This window comes from Paroedura picta, chromosome 8 (assembly GCF_049243985.1).
Source record: "Paroedura picta isolate Pp20150507F chromosome 8, Ppicta_v3.0, whole genome shotgun sequence".
Classification (NCBI taxonomy): domain Eukaryota; kingdom Metazoa; phylum Chordata; class Lepidosauria; order Squamata; family Gekkonidae; genus Paroedura; species Paroedura picta.
In genome coordinates, this window is record NC_135376.1 from 16,765,970 (window position 1) to 16,783,106 (window position 17,137).

The 17,137-nt window shown below is 50.4% G+C and overlaps 1 protein-coding gene across 3 annotated transcripts; it reads left to right on the top strand.

Moving 5' to 3' along the window:
* Window positions 1-373: 373 nt before the first annotated feature.
* Window positions 374-11,224, top strand: SLITRK3 (SLIT and NTRK like family member 3). Of its 3 annotated transcripts, XM_077348508.1 has the most exons (3): window positions 374-1,070; window positions 5,464-8,262; window positions 10,523-11,224. In XM_077348508.1, exons 2-3 carry the CDS (start codon window positions 5,484-5,486, stop codon window positions 10,531-10,533), a joined length of 2,790 nt encoding a protein of 929 aa, XP_077204623.1. In that variant the 5' UTR covers window positions 374-1,070; window positions 5,464-5,483; the 3' UTR covers window positions 10,534-11,224. The 3 variants fall into 3 exon arrangements, with proteins under 3 accessions (XP_077204623.1, XP_077204621.1, XP_077204622.1); XM_077348506.1 differs by having other exon boundaries at window positions 376-1,070; window positions 5,464-11,224; XM_077348507.1 differs by lacking the exon at window positions 374-1,070 and adding an exon at window positions 2,691-3,708 and having other exon boundaries at window positions 5,464-11,224.
* Window positions 11,225-17,137: the final 5,913 nt, after the last annotated feature.

The following is a 17,137-nucleotide window of genomic DNA, read 5'->3' on the forward strand; positions in this document are numbered from 1 at the left end:
GAAGGGACACTCGCCCCCGCCCCTGCCATTCCTCCCCCCCCCAAAATCCCCCCCCCACCTGACAGCATCCCGCCACCGCTGCCGCTTCCTAGGAAACCTCACTTCTCCGCGCCATCGGACTGCAGCAGTTCTCTCAACCGCAGGCTCCCCCCCCCTCGCCGCCGCCGTGCCGCGGCGCCATCCCCAGCCAGTCTTGAAGCATCTGGAGACCCCCCCCCCCCCCGCTTCCCTCTTTCCCTCCCTCCCTCCCCCCCCCCCGCTCGCTCCTTCAAGCCATTTGCTGCCTGCCTGAGGCTGGGATGAGGCGCTGACCTGCTCGGGCATTTGCTCCCCCCGCCCCCTTCTCTCTTTCTCCCCCTCTCCCCGCCACAGATCCACCCACCGGCCGCACCAGCCGCCGCGCAGCAACAGCAGCAGCAGCAGCTCTCCCGAGGGAGGGACAGCCGGCCGGCGAGGAGGCGCGGAGGCGAGCGGCGGGGCAGGCGGCGGAGGCAGCGGGCGGGTCGATGTGCCGTCGCCGCCGCCGGGGGGCCCCGCCAGGCGCCGGCCAGCGCTTCGCCTCTGCTGCGGAGGAGGCTGGAGCCAGCCCCCCGCCCGGATGCAGCAGGCGAGCCGCCGGCGGAGCTGCAGCCCTGCCGGCCGCCGCCGCCGAGGGAGCCGCGCGGCCGGCGTCGCCGTCGTAAGGAGCCGGGGCGTCGTCGCTGTGGTCGGTGTCGTCGGGGGCCGCGGCGGCTGCGCCCAGGCGCCATGCGCTGCTCGGCGGCGGCCGCTCCCCCTGCCTTGAGGCGAGCCGCCCGCAGCCCTCGCCGCCGGCCCGCTTTTGCCCGGGCGCAGCCGGGCGGGGAGGCGCGGAGGAGCGCGCTCGCGGCGGCGCAGACCGGCAAGGAAGGCTGACGGCCACCGGCGCTTCCTCGTGGCCCGCCATGGAGCCTCCGCAGCAGCAGCAGCCGCCGCCGCCGCCTCGGGGAGGAGAGGAGCCCGGCAAGCGTTCCGCCCTCGTCCTGCCCAGCCACGCGGCCCGCGGAGAGCCGGCCGACGCCTCGCAGCGGCCCCGGCGCGGAGCGAGTTAGGTATTCCCTCGTCCTTCCCGCTCTCTTACCCCCCCCCCCCAAACCAAGAGGGATCGGCGCTGGATTGCGGGGCTTGGGCGCTCGCGTGGAAACTGCGCTCGCCGGGGGTGGGGTGGGTGGGGGTGGGGGGCTGGCGAAGGATGCCTCTCCCTCCTCCCCTCTCCGGATCTGGCGGGAAACCGGGCTGCTGGCGACCTTTTCTGCATGGCCGCCCCCCTCCCCTTCCTTTTGATGCCGAGGGGTCCCCGGGCTGATCTCCACCCCCCCCCCAGAAGCAGTCCGCTCATCCACACACACCCTCCCTCCAAAATCCCCGCTTCTTCCCTCCCCCTGGTTGCAATGCATGAGTCTCCTCGCCCAACTGTGCTTGCCTTGGCTGTTTTTCTTCTTCTTCTTTTTTTAATGATGCAGGATTTTTTTTTAATTAGCATCGCTTCCATATTGCAGCAGCAGGACTTGTTCGAAGGAGCGCCGCTGCCGTGGCGGGGTGGGGGGTGGGGGGTGGCTGGGATCCGGGGGATCCTCGGCTGGATTGGGGTGGACCCAGGGGATCCTCTGCCGTGTTTGGGAGGGGGGACCTACCCTGGGTCAACGCCCCCCCCACCCCCTGCCCTTCCCATCTCTCACTCACAGCCTTGGTGGTCCTGGACTTCTGGAAGGCCGGCTCCCACGGAGGGAGGGCTGGGGGTCTCCCAAGCAAACCTTGAGACTGGCTCTCCCAGGAATATCAAGATGCCACCTGTCAGCCCCCCACCCTGAGAGAGATGCGAAGGAAAACCTCACCTCGGATTAGGGAATTTGACTCTTCCCCGGCCTTACCTTGTTCGAAATAAAGTTGATTTGCTAGATCATACATATACACACACACACGCACCATTTGCTCGGTTGTGTGGGTATGTGTATTTAGATATGTATATGTGTGGTTGGGTGTATATACACACACACACACACATATATATACATAGACACACAAAATGCACAAATTCCTTTTAAAAAGACACCTGGTGCCTGAAAGGGAAACATGAGGGGTGGGGTGAGGGGAGGCATAGGGAGATTTTGAACGCCTCAGATAAACAGACCATCTGCTTCAAATGAACCCCAGCCAGTAACTCCAGCCAAGTTAATCTTGCGAAAACTGGGGAGAGTCTGAACCTCCCTGCTGCTTGAGCTGCCGGGTGGGAATTTCTCTGCTTGTTAGAGAGCCTTCCCTGTGCCCAGGGACCCTGAGTTTTCCTGCCTCCTTATTTTACCCACCCACCTCTGTGCACTGACCTTTCTTTGCCTCCAGACAGCATTGGGACGTAGAACCCCCCCCCTCCCCTTCCCCTTGTGCCAAAGAGGGTGTCCATGCCAGCGGGGTGGGCGGGAGGGGAAGGAGACCGTGGCCATGGAGGGGTTAAAACACCCTCTTGGACTCTATGGGGAAGGGAGGGAGGGGGGCTGCAAAATGTTCCATGGTTACCCTAGTCGCTTCAACACTTTGCCTAGGAGATTCTCTTCCTTAAAAAAAAAAACCCTGGAAGAAAAGGGGAGCCTGTTGGATGTACCTGGAATGTTCAGGAGCCTTTTCATCTGCAGGTGGGGAGGAGTAGAAAAAGGTGGAGAAAGGCTGAGAAGGAGCAAGACACAGAGAGGGGGGGGGCTTCTCCAAGCCCCCCACCCCAGCCTTTCGTTTCCCTCTGGTGGGACGGGTTTAGGGACTGATGAAGAGCTGCAGGCATTGCCTGGGAAGATCTAACTCAGCCTAGGAGTTCAGAAGCTGGAGAGTTTCTTGGCACCGGAGGGGAGGGGTGCCCTCTCCCCTTGGCGATTGCAGCTCTCAAGGATTTGCCCACCAGGCAGTGCGGGGGACTCCCCCTCCCGGCCCTGGGCTGTTTCTAACAGGGAAGGGACCAGTCCCCCCTAGCTGTTCCTCCTTTGGTCCTTCCTTCACCCTACTCCCCCAGATAACCCGTCCTCCCCCTCTTTCTTCCTCCAAAGAGTAAAGAGGGGGGGGGGAGGGAATCAAACACCCAAGCCCTTGTACCGCCAGGGCTTCCCAGACGCGCGCCCCCGACCCGTGCCAAGCGCGCCCGCCTTCATTTGTTCCCCTTTCTTGAAGCCGGGGATTCATGACGTGGGAAAGCCTGATCCGGGGTAACGGCGGCGACACACGCTCCCACACATGCCCACGGAGAGGGAGGAGGAGTGCGAGGGAGAAGCCCCGGTGCCTGCCGTAGACCTTCCCTCCCTCCTTTCCCAAAAAGGAGCTGGTGGTACCCAGAGAAAGGAAGGAAGGAAGGAAGGACGGTGGCGGCAGGCAAGCCGGGAGCCTGCAGCAACCCCTTCGCCTCCCTCCTCCGTTGACTGTGCCAACCAGCATCTCTGCATCCTAAAGAAGCTCATTGCATTCCCGGCACGTCTCATCTTTGCTTGTCCCCCCCCCCTTTTTTTTTTTTCTTTTGCTTCAGCCCTCAGCGGGAGTATAGAAAGAGAGAGAGAGAGAGAGAGAAAGCAATCTTTTTTTAAAAAAAAAATCTTGAAAAAATATATTTATATATATATATATATTTAATATATAAATATATATATATTCCCCCGTGTATTTGGCTATTTTGTCTCCTCCTCCCAAATGTGCTAAAATAGCTCCTTCGACCTGGTAAGTACAAGCTCTTTCTAGATCTCTACCCCCTTCTCCCTTTTCTGCCGGGGAAGAGCATCTCTCTTTTTTTGTAATGCAGAAGAGAAAAGAACTTAAAGGGGCTAGTGGATCTCCCACCCCAAACAGACAGGCCAAAAGGGAGGGGTGGGGGGGGGGAGGACGCTGAAATTATATTTCGCCTCTTTCAAATTATAGCTGGTATATTTCCCTTCCAGTCTGTTTGATTTGTAAATGGATCCTTTTGGTTTTTATTCCTGATTGTACCCTCTCCTTGTCGTCCTGTCCCTCCCCCCCTTCCTTTCTGAAGATGTCTTTTCGCTTTTGGGGTCTTTTCGGCTTTTTTCTTGTTTGCTTGCGAATGGGTAGGGAGGAATTCCCTGCCCCCTGTGTGTGTGTGTGTGTTTGTGGGGAGGGGAAGAGTGCAAAGATAATCCATGTATGTAGAGCTCTTTGGCTGTGAAGAGAACAGAACTAAAGACCAAGAGCCTAGCAAACCCTTTTGAATGGGCAGCAGAAAGGAGAGCTTGCAAAGCCCCTGTTGTTAGGATTCATAGCCTTTTAGCAGTGATTTATTCTCTTGTGTTGGAATGAAAGGGGGAGAAAGGAGTCAAGAAGGGAAAGGACCCCCCTTCCCCATAGGGGAAGCTATAGGTCGGAGCATTTTACTCCTCATATGGTAAAGGCTGGTGAGTTCTTTTGTGAGCTTCGACTATTAAAGTGAGAGTTATTGCCCCTGTGGTTACTGTCAAGGTATCCCACCCCCACCCCTTCACTTTCAGCCTCTCTCTCCAGCTAGATCACCTCTGGATGGACCTGTGGGGACCATCTCTTTCTTCAAAGCCCTCCTTTTGCCCTCCAAAAGCCTTCAGCTGTCTCCTCCCCCCCTCCCTCCCCCCCCCCCGGCCGCCGGATCTGCGGATGGCTCAGGCATGTGCTTCCCCCCAAGATTAATCATCTCTAAATGCTTTAATCAGCTGAAATGACTAATATGGAGTGTGTATTTATCTGATACTATACCAGTTGCATTAATCCATTTTGTGTGCTCGGAAGAGAAGGGAGCTATTTGGAGAGGGGTGTTGCTAACCATGTACAGTGATTAAATCTTGGCTACGGACATTTCCACAAGGGATCAGAGGACGGACGTTGGTAACTTGAGTCCCCGTTCTCCCCCCCCCACCCCCGTTTTCCTTAAACAGTGGCGAAAACTGTGTTAGTCGAACCGGATATCCCAGCATTGTAACTGAATAACTGTGGATGTGAAATGCATGTATATCTGAGCTGGAATACACGCTGGATAGAAATATCTGCTATCAATCCAATTCTTTATCTTGTGCAGGTGCCAAGGTAATACCAAGACGACATACCATATGCTTCATGAGCATTGGCTGTCTCTCGTTTAAAAAAAAATAAATTAAAAAAAACGTTTCTCTGCCTCTCAAAAAACATAGGCCCTAATATGTTCGTTTGTTGCTCGCTGTCTGTTCATTACCGTGTGTGATTTGCTAAACGGTCTAGAAGGCTGGAATGGGCAAGGGAAAGAAGGCCATTGCGTGATTAAATGTTTTAATATCACTTATGTCGCGAGAGGGAGGTCCTGACACAGAAAGGCCAGGGACTGTTTTGCATGTGGAGCTGCTGAACTTGGGCCATCCTAAGAAAACCTTGTGGGATGGGACTTATTTTGTCTTTCGCATAGCCCCGAGAAAACAACTGATGGGCTATAATGCGTTTCTGTTTTGGTTTCTGTTGCAGTTTTGTAATCCGTCACCGCCATGAAGTCTCCCACGGTGAATCCACCCCGTAAAAGGAGGATGCTGTGGATTATTCTTCTAAGCACAATTGCCGTAGCATGGACTACTCCCATCCCCTTGATTGAGGACTCGGAAGAGATTGAGGAACCTTGCTTTGAGCCTTGTTACTGTGAAGTCAAGGAAAGTCTTTTTCATATACACTGCGACAACAAGGGATTTATAAATATCAGTCAGATCACGGAGTCCTGGTCGAGACCTTTCAAACTTTACCTGCAGAGAAACTCCATGAGGAGATTATACACCAACAGTTTTCTCCACTTGAACAACGCTGTTTCTATTAACCTTGGGAACAACGCCCTGCAAGACATTCAGACGGGAGCTTTTAACGGGCTGAAAATCCTAAAGAGGTTGTACCTGCACGAGAATAAATTAGACATTTTCAGGAACGATACTTTCCTGGGCTTGGAAAGTCTGGAATATCTGCAGGCAGATTACAACGTCATTAAGCGGATCGAAAGCGGAGCGTTTCGCAATCTGAGCAAACTCCGGGTCCTGATCCTAAATGACAACCTCATCCCCATGCTTCCCACCAATTTATTTAAGTCCGTCTCCTTAACTCACTTGGACTTGCGCGGGAACAGATTGAAAGTGCTGAGCTACCGAGGGATGCTAGACCATATTGGCCGGAGCTTGATGGAAATCCAGTTGGAAGAGAACCCTTGGAACTGTACTTGTGAGATCGTGCAGCTCAAGAGCTGGCTGGAGCGCATACCTTACACGGCCCTGGTGGGAGACATAACCTGTGAGACCCCTTTCCATTTCCATGGGAAGGACTTGAGAGAAATCAAAAGAAATAAACTCTGCCCTATGCTCTCTGACTCCGAGCTGGTCAGCATTGGCGTCCCGCAGTTGCCCTCCAGCAAGGAGAACGCATGGCCTACCAAGCCTTCCTCCATGCTGTCCTCCTTCCATTTCACCGCTTCCTCTGTCGAGTACAAAACCTCTGTTAAGCAGCCCAGACCCACAAAACAGCCCAGGGCGCACAAACCGCCCCCTACACCGCGAGGCCTATACCCTGCGCCCAACCAGCCGCCCATTGCAGCTTACCAGACGAGGCCTCCCATCCCTATCATATGCCCTACCGGCTGCTCTTGCAGTTTGCACATCAACGACTTGGGCCTGACGGTCAATTGCAAGGAAAGGGGGTTCCACAACATTTCCGAGCTCCTGCCCAGGCCCGTCAATGCCAAGAAGTTGTACCTGAGTGGGAATTTGATACAGAAGATTTACCGTTCCGATTTCTGGAATTTTTCTTCCTTGGATCTCCTGCATCTTGGGAACAATCGGATCTCCTACGTGCAGGACGGGGCGTTTATTAACCTGCCCAATCTGAACAGGCTCTATCTGAACGGCAATGACATTGAGCGGCTGACCCCGGGCATGTTCAGGGGCTTGCAGAGCTTGCATTACTTGTACTTTGAGTACAACCAGATCAGGGAGATCCAGCCTGCCGCCTTCAGTCTCATGCCTAACTTGAATCTGCTCTTCCTCAACGACAACCTCCTGAGGACCCTGCCGACGGATGCCTTTGCGGGCACCTCCCTGTCCAGGCTCAACCTGAGGAACAACAAGTTCCAGTACTTGCCCGTCGCTGGTGTGCTGGAGCACCTCAATGCCATTGTACAGATCGATCTGAAGCTCAACCCCTGGGATTGCACGTGCGACTTGGTGCCCCTCAAGCAGTGGATTGACACTATCAGCTCCGTCATTGTGGTGGGAGATGTTCTTTGCGCCACCCCGGAGAACCTCACCAACAGAGATATCCGCTCTGTGGAGTTGGAGGTGCTGTGCCCAGAGCTGTTGCATGCCGCCGCTGCCTCACCAGCCCCACCAGCCTGGGACCACCCTAGTCCCACCAGTCCCGCACCCTACGAACTGCTCCCAACAGGAGGAGGCTCCGTACCACTCTCTGTGCTCATCCTCACTCTACTGTTACTGTTTTTCTCTGCGGTCTTCGTTGCTGCAGGCCTTTTTGCCTTTGTCCTACGCCGGCGGCGCAAGAAGCTACCCTTCCGGAACAAGCAGCGGCAAGAGGCGCTTGATCTGACGGGCATCCAAATGCAGTGTCACCACCTGTTCGAGGAAGCAGGCGTTGGAGGAGGCGGAGGAATCAGCGCCTCCCCGGAGAAGGCGCCCCCAGTGGGCCATGTGTACGACTACATCCCGCATCCGGTGACCCAGATGTGCAACAACCCCATCTACAAGCCTCGAGAGGAGGACGAAGTGGTGGTGGGGGAGCCCGGGCAACCTGGGGACATGTTGCTGGGAGGAGGAGGAGGAGGAGGTGGCGGCGGTGGCAACTGTGCAGGGGAACAGTTCTCTGACCCCACGAAGGAGACTGGGAGCAGCAGTTGCTACAGGACCTTGCTGGAGAAGGAGAAGGAGTGGAGCTTGGCCGTGTCCAGCGCTCAGCTCAACACCATAGTGACCACCAATCATCACCCGCATCCTCCTGGAGTGGGAATTGGCGGGGGGCTGCCTCTAATGGGGGAGCTAGCGCTGGTGCCGCCTGTCTTCCATCACGAGAAGAACGGTGGGGTGGTGCTGTTCCCCCCTAGTGGTGCCGTTCTAGACAGCAGGGAGAGGCCGCCCTTAGCCCCTCCATGCACGGTGGGCTTTGTGGACTGCCTCTATGGCACGGTGCCCAAATTAAAGGAACTGCACGTGCACCCCCCTGGCATGCAATACCCAGACCTGCAGCAGGACGCCAGGCTGAAAGAAACCCTTCTCTTCTCGGCTGGTAAGGGCTTCCCAGACCATCACCAAACCCCCCAAAGTGAATACCTCGAGTTAAGGGCCAAACTCCAAACCAAGCCGGATTACCTCGAAGTCCTGGAGAAGACCACTTATAGGTTTTGAAAAAAAAAATGTCTAGCTTTTACAGCCAAATCCCTCCCTTCACAGCACACCCTGCCCTCTCCTCCCTGTCCCTCCCCCCCTTCCTCCCCCGAAACACCGCATGCTGATACTAGTGGATACAGCTCTGCGCTTTCCCCCTGCCAGATGTTGGTTTGGAGGAAGGGCCCAACTCAGATGATCGTTAATCGATAAAGTGCCTTTGCAGACTTTTGCCAGCAGATGTTAATCAATCATTATTTTTTTATACTGAGGGGAAAAACAAAAACAAAACACAACCTGAGACTTTGACTGTGCCATGTTGTCTAAGGTATAAGAATATTATTATAATTATTATTATTCTGGGGGATCTTTGTCTCGATCCTGACAAAGTAAATTCTGTGTGCGTTGCTCTCTCTTTATCATTCACTCTCTTTTTCTATTTTCTCTTTTCTGTTGTAGCTTAAAATTCCTTTCCATTCTGTCTTCTTTCTTTTCTTTTCTTTTTTTGACGTTGAGGAGGAGGGAGGTGGACTTGAAGACAACACGTTTTGTGGCTTTCTTTCTTCTTTCCTGCACCATGGCACAGATTATGTACATTTATTTAAAACAAGGGATGGGGGCAACCCCCACCACCCCAAACAAAAACGCAGTTTGCTGCATGTCTGGAAACTGCAGGAAGGGAGGGGAGGGGGAGGGTCTTGTTCAAGCGTTCTCTCTCTTTCCTTCTCTTTCATGTACATGCACACGATACACGTTCTTCAGCACCCCCCCTCCCGTTCGCCCCCCCTGTTAGCTTCCCGGCCATCTCCAGCCCATCCCAATTAGCTTCCTAGCCAGTACCAATTTCACCCTCCTAGCCCCCTTCCTATTCCCTATGAAGGGGGAAGCCACGAATATTTTCCTTCCTACCGTAGAAGGGGGCCAGAAATGTATTGCTAGAGCACTCCCCCCCCCCTCCCTGGTCACCATATCAAGTGAGAAAGCCTTGCCTTCGTCCCTTCGTGTGGCTCTCCTCCATGTAAGGAAAGGTCATTGCCATTTCATGGTTTGTTTTCGAAGGACAGCCGCACTTCTAATTAAAGAGAGTCCAACACGAATAAATATCCAGGGGGAAAGAAAAGAAATGCCACATCTTCGCAGAAGCACTTTCTGTGTTCTTTCTCTCTTCCGCGCTCTCTCACACATGACACAAACACACAAATACCAATGTGCATATATTTATTCTGTACTTTCAAGTGAATATAAAATTGTAAAGGTAATGTTTAATCATTGTACAGTGATGCGTCTGGTATAGCTTTCCTAATAAAAAGTTTTGGAAAAAAAATAAGAAAAAGAGAGCTATATTAGAGGATACAAGAGCTTGAATCTTAAAACTTCAGCTATGCCCCTTCCCTCCTGAGTCTTCTTTTTTTTTCCCCTCCCTTTCCTTTTAAGCCCCGGCAAGGGTGCAGCCCACCAAGACGTTCACAAAACAAGCAACAGAAATAACCATTGGTGCATTTTTGCTGTCAAAACACTTTGTAGACTTCAGAATTTGATTTCTCTCTCTCTCTATCTCTATCTCTTTCTCTCCCTCCCCCTCCATTTCAATTCCTACTGCTTCTATCTTAGTGGGTTTCCCCAATTGGAAATATGCAATGGGATTCTTTTAAACAGAATATTCCCATGGGTATTTATGTCCCATTTGGAAGTTGTGAGCAAAACAAAAAGTGAGATTTTCAGTCTGAGGTTGGATGTCTTTTTAAATGTACATAAGAGGAAATATATAGATGGGGAATGTGCAGGAAGGCGGGGTCCTTTTTCCTTTTTTTTTTGAAATAGCAGCAGTTTGGTACATCTTTTTCCATTTGGGTAAAAACTGAAACAATTGAGCCCACTAGGTCTCACAGCAGGAATTCAGTCTTTGCCTCTTTCAGTCTTTGCTGAAATCATAGCTGGGAACGAGATAATGAAATGATTTTTTTTTCCTGTGTGGATTTCCTTTCTTTTACTTTGCAACTGACCCTATGCTGCCAAATTGATTTGTTAGAGCATAATTACCCTTTAAAAACAAAAAAAACCCCAACTTTCTCTTAGAGTGAAGCCAAAGCAAAGATGGGAGGGTTGTTTGTGTGTGTTCCGTTGCTTTCCAAGGTATCTAGCTGGTATCTTGTTTCTTGTAGAACTGGGTTGACACAGGAATAAAGCCGAAGGAAAAGCTTTGTTTGGTGGAGGACAAAAAATCCATCTGATACGGCCAGTAGATGGCGGCCGAGCTCCAGCGATTGACGCCCAGAGACCAGAGGTTACGCACAGCCTATCTCTCCGGTGCTTTCCGCTTGGACTCGCGAATCTGTCCTTAATAGAAAATCATCACGTTGAATGTAATTCACCAGACGTCACTAATGCCTTACATCAAGTTAGAGATCAAATTAAAGGGGAAATGTGGAGATTGGCTACTTTGTACAGATACACACCTGCCCTGAAGATATCAAGCAATGATTTTTATATTTCTATACATACATATATATATATCTACGTGCAGAAAGAGAGGGAAATGTATTTAAAATAAAATAAATCCCCAAATCTATTTATTTGTCTTACTAAAAAAAAAAAAGGCTAATGAGGGGGAAAAATACGCTTCTACTGCAAAGAGAAAACCATTCCAGCAGCCTCTCAATCTCTTGTAACATATCACACCTGTTATGTTTTTGTTTCAAAATTATTGCATAAACGGCAACTTTTTGGGAGGATGTTAAGAGCAAAGTCAGATTTCATCTGTGCCATAATGTCATATGTTGTTCTAATCAATTTTATTGTCCCCTTTTGTTATAACCTTAGCCTGATCCAGTCAAAAACCCACAAACAAACAAAAACAAGGCACATTTTAATGTAAGCCTCCTTCACCTTACCGAAGTTACTGGACTTAATACAGTTTTTAGCTAAATATCATCTTCATTGGTTGGTGGATTATAAACAGTGCATTCCTGTTATTGCAGCAGAATGAAAATGGTTGTGTGCTTAGTTTCTCAATGTCTCTTGGACTATGGATTTGAGAATGGCATGTTTTGACCATTTAAGTTCACCTTTAGCGTGGTCTTATTTGTAGGAAGAATAAGTCCAATGGTTTCCCTAGCAGCAGACATGCTATAGACCGCCCAAAGAAGAGTACCTAATGCTTGCCTTATGCAACCTGACTTTCATATGGGATGCACTGAACCCAGTCTGGGTACGTGGTCCTTTGGGACAAATTTGTGGCCAGTGACTGGACTGTTAGGTGAAATAAGTCCCAGAATTGCACCCTAGGCATTCCTATGTTGGAAATAAGTCTGGGAATTATGGAGAACGGGCCTGCTTTTGAAGCTGTCTAGTACTGAGCCAATTTGCCCATATAAACTGATACTGAGTATTCTTATTTCCTAAGGCAGCAGTTCTCAACCTTAATGCTGCGACCCTTTAATACAGTTCCTCATGTTGTGGTGACCCCCAACCATAAAATTATGCAAGAGTTCTTTCACAGAAATTAAACCAAAACTGACCAATGGCATGAAGATAATATAAATTGGTCTTTTTCTGGGGTTTCTCAGTTCAGTTCTGCCTCTTGTCCCACCATGCCGATCTCGCTCTTTTCCGCTCCTCCAGACAGATGAATGCTCTATCTCGGTCTACCCCGCAAGGCTGTTGTATGGATGGCAGCCCCCCCAGCTAAGCTGCTCACTCTGCCGTGACCCTGGTGAAAGGGGTGTTTGACCCCGAAAGGGGTCCTGATCCCCAGGTTGAGAACCACTGTCCTAAGGGGTTTTCCCAGCCCTGATATCTGAGTTCCTTTAACTGTTGATGTCATGGATTGAATCTGGGACCTTATGCATTAAAAAATGAAAGAAAAAATAATAACCCACCACTTTATCAATGGGCTATGCCCCCCTCTGTAAAGCCAGCCCATGCAGTATTGAACAAGGGATCTTTTGCACATGAGGCATTTCTGGTAACCTCTCTTATGTAAGAAGGTGTTTGAATCTCTCATTGATTTGGCAGCTCCAGATGTAGTGGCTGTTCTTTAATCCGGCAGAAGGGAGTGAGAATGTTAGCCTGTAGAGCAGAGGGGGTCAAATGGTGGCTCTTCATATGTCTATGGACTACAATTACCATGAGCCCCTGCCAGCCCCTGTTATAGAGGTGTTGGCTGGCACGATGACTAGAAGAGCAATGCCTAAGTTCAAGGCACATCAAGAGCTCAGCAAGATGTTATAGATAGGAATAACTGAGGTCAGGCATGTGAAGGGTTGGATTTGGACTCTCTGCTAAGGTTCGTAGATGAAAGATGCACAAAATTTGGTGCAAGATCTGGCGAACTATGTTCTCATTTTAATCCACCCCCGAATGTGACCCTGGATGGCCTGAAACAATTCCTGAAAATCAGGACTCATTCTGCGAATCTTAGAAGACTGAAAACTCTTCACAGACAAAGAAAAACCTTTCTCTCTTTCTTATCAGCAATGCACAATTAATTTTTCCCCAGTATATACTTCTGATGTTTTCTTATTATTGCATTAAGTCCAAGGATTTTTAACGATTCGTAGATAAGCATGTACATCACTGTTTTTAAAAGGCAAGATATTTCGAATGACAGCCATTATGCTCTTACTGATAATGCTGCATGCCTGATCGATATTCCTTATTGTACAGAGCAGGTTAAAAGTCCATAACTGACCATGAAAAGGTGCTGAATACATTTGGGGGGGGGAGGGGGGAAACAGTCTCGCAGGTCAAAGTAGAGTGGAAGCAAATGGTTATAAATGATGTTTATGTTTTATTTATACTGTCAACTGCAAGAGCATCTCAAAATGTAGGGAGCAATTTTCACCCGAGAAATGGTGCCGCCATCTTATTTATTCACTGGAAATTACTTTATGAGAATGGAATTTTGTATTAAAAGAGAGAGCTTTTTTTTGTCTAAGAAAAATTGAGTTACATTTCTTCCCTTGCACAGTAACTTCATTTTTTAAAAAACTCCCTGTTATAAAATCTACCCAAAACAGTTGCAGGGGCGGATTCCAAGTATATCCCTGTGATATTTCTCTGTATAATAATGTGTTGTGGGGGGAGAGGAGTTCGCGATACTAGATGCATTTCTAACGGGCAGAAGTGTTGATGCTCATTTCTGAAAAGTGGGTCATCCTACTGGTGACTGTTTGCCTCCGTTAATCCGAACAGTGGCTAATTAGCGGAGGGAGGCTGATCACTATTAGCAGCCTTATTAGAAGGCGTAATAATGCTTGATGGGATAAAAGGAGACTGGTGGCATCCACGGGAGAGATGTCTGCTGGAGAACTGATTTGCCGTAATGTTAACACAGTCGCTAGACAAACAGTGGTTATTTCTGCCCATTGGTGTTTGTGCTAGACTTCATATTGTATAACTCGGATGCCTTAAAGTGATGCGTTGAGCCCTTTGGGACGTGTGATAATCCTTACTGGGGGAGGCGAACGAGGTACAGCTTGATGAGCAGATGGGGGCAGTGGAGCAAAGTCAGCTGCCTAGCAACCCTGGCATTCCAGCATCCTCCTTCAGCATCACTATGGAAGAGCCAGGCTCAGAAATCAAAGAAAACGAAGGGCGAGGAAATCTCATATCGCCCGAAAGAATGCTTTTAAATTAAACGCTGTGAAATGCAAGCATTGTGGCAGGGCTGGTGTTTTCAAGTATCCTGGCTAGCTTGTATTACACATGAGCACTTTCCTCTGACACCGATAAGACAGAGATGGGGTGGATCCAGCGATGTGTAAGCAGAAGCTTGTTGAAAACCCAGGGCTTTCCCCCCTATATCTTATAATGCCCAGAAATTTGGTTGTGTGAGCAGAAACACAAGTCAGAGATATAGGGTTTGACTCAGTGGAAGCACCAGCCAGAATCCTTTTGGGTGCAGAGTTTTTGCACTGAACCCATATCTGGAACTGCATCTTCCAATGGCGTATCTTTCTCTAGACCCGGGGAGCAGAGGGAAAGCAAGTCAACTTTCCACTCGGAAAGGGGAAACATGGCAATGTAAAAAGAGGGGTGTGTGTATCGGCATATCCTATAATTCAATTTGTTTTTTGCAGGTACGAACATGTTTTCATTCAGTGAGTTAAATAATGGATACTTCGGATTATAACAAAACAGGCCAGGGCAGTGCAGTGGCCATTCGCTGATTGCAAACCCAGTCTTGAAGGATTATATCATATGATGATGAAGGATACATCTCTTCAGCTTCCAGAAGCTAACTAGTGGAATCATAAACTGAGCTACCCTCTTCTACACCCACTGAAAACTTAAAACTGTTTGGGATTGTGTTCTGTTTGAATGGAACCAAAAGTATATATGTCCAGTTGTGTGAATTCTAGTTAACTGGAGTTGCGTTTGGGTTCTCTCTATGCCATATTGCTGTCACAAAAGTATTCTTAATGACCGTGGTGATGGTGCTAATGGGATCAAGGGAGAAAGTAGGAGACCTTTTGCAGGAGTAGTAAATGTTGACTTAAAGTGGAACTGGAAACACACAATTACTGCAGAGTATTCTGATGGGCCCTTCCAATTCATTGGAACACTAAGCACCCCATATTGTCGGCTTCAGGTCCCCTTTTGCTTGTCTTGAAGTGGAGTCAGGAAGTTGTTTTTTTTTCTTTGTTCAAAAAATGGGGAAGATGAATTATGAGAGGCTACTTTGCACTTTTCTTGGTATCTGTAATCAGAAAACCAGACCTTACCAGTTCCTTACTTGACAGGAGTCCAGTTGGATTGTCAAGACCAACAAAAATTTCATGATATGTGCTTTATGTTTCCCAGTAGCACCTTCAAGACCCACAAGATTTTTAAGGCATGAGCTTTCGAGAGTCACCGTGAGAAAGCTCACACCCGAAAAACTTGCAGGTCCAAAGATGTTACTGGATTAATGTTCTACTGCAGACCAATATAGCTACCTTCTGAAATTTGTTTGACTGAGTCCCCACTAGATTGAAAGGATTTTGGAGTCATCTTTCCAGGATTGCTTTGAACACACTTAACAGGTTTCTTTTATGTGTCCCAAAAGGTTGATTGTCAAATATATCTTGGTAGTGTTGTTGGTGAGCTCTCAAAAGTGTTGTCTCACACCTCTGCACAAAGACCCCCCAAGAGCCTTGTTGTTCATTAGTGTAACAACGTGCGTATCCAAGTGACACAACTCTGTAGGAATCTGGATACACGTTTTTTTTTTTTTTTTTTGCTACATATAAGATGTTCATAAATGCTGGTTATTAAAGCATGAATATGCAACTCAGGGATTTTATGAATCAGTGTAATATAATTGATTTATTTAAAAGAAGCCATTCACCTGAATAAAGTGATCAACCTCAGGTGTACAAAGGTGCTAGCGATCTGAGGTTCATCGAAGAGAAATCTCAAAATCAGTGTTCAGCTACTTGACAAATGTTTGTTATGTGATCTTGGTTGCACTTAATGACTGTTTACACAAAAAAGGGCTGTGTTTAACGTCAACTCTTCCATGTTCTGGGCACAAGACATGATCTGGGGCTTGGTAATTATGCCACAATATTATTTTGGATAATAGTCTTGCTTTCATGTGTTACATTTGGTAAAGGGATATGACATTTTCTTTCCTGTAAACAGGATTTATTTCATTTTTTCCATTTGATCTGACCTACATTTATGCTCATTTTTTTAGATCCACAGTGGCAGAAATCTTTGTATATCTGAACACCGCCCGTGGCGCCACGGGCGCCACGGACTAAATAAAAGAGTAAGGCGTTCTGGGGCGGGATGTGTCCGGGATGAGGAAGGGTCCGGATTGGACCCTTCCTCATGACAGACAATCGGAGGGAACAATCGGCAGGCGCGAAGCGCCTGCCGATTGCTCCCTCTGATTCCCAGCCCCAGCAACTGCGAGCCGCGCGCAGCGCGGCTTGCAGTTGCTCCTGGCCTGACGCCCAAGGGAACCCACGCAGGCCGCAGCCCCCGCGCACCACCCCCTCGCCCCCAACTTACAATGGTCTCCGCCGTCCTCGCAGCCGCTCCCGGCTCGCTTCCTGCCCCGGCTTCTGCAGCGCCGCCTCTCGCGTTATCGTGCAGCCAACAAGGTTCCAGGAAGAAACAGTCCACCAGCGGCCCTGCCAGCAAGCGGCCCGATGTGCGGGTGCGGCTCGCGGGCGCGGCCCGGGCGCGGCTCGCGGGCGCGGCCCGGGCGCGGCTCGCGGGCGCGGCCCGGGCGCGGCTCGCGGGCGCGGCCCGGGCGCGGCTCGCGGGCGCGGCCCGGGCGCGGCGCGCGGGCGCGGCCCGGGCGCGGCGCGCGGGCGCGGCCCGGGCGCGGCGCGCGGGCGCGGCCCGGGCGCGGCGCGCGGGCGCGGCCCGGGCGCGGCGCGCGGGCGCGGCCCGGCCGCGGCTCGCGGGCGCGGCCCGGCCGCGGCTCGCGGGCGCAGCCCGCGGGCGCGGCCCGGGCGCGGCCCGAGCCGGTCCCCAGCAGACTGACGGCGGTCCCCAGCAGACTGACGGCGGTCCCCAAGGTCAGTTTCTAGCGCCCGCTGTATTCGGCATACAGCGGGCTTAATTACTAGTTAAACTATAAAGCAGCCTTCTGTTTTCTGGAAAATGGAGGCATAAATGTCTATTTTCTCCATCCCCCCCCTCCAAAAAAAAAACAAAAAAAACAGTGGCACCAACATTGATGATTGTGGGCACAGAGGGTTTAAAAGGGTTTAGACAGCCTTGTGGAAGCCACTATGCATGGTGATTAAAGGAACATCCATGTTTCGAGGTGGCCAACC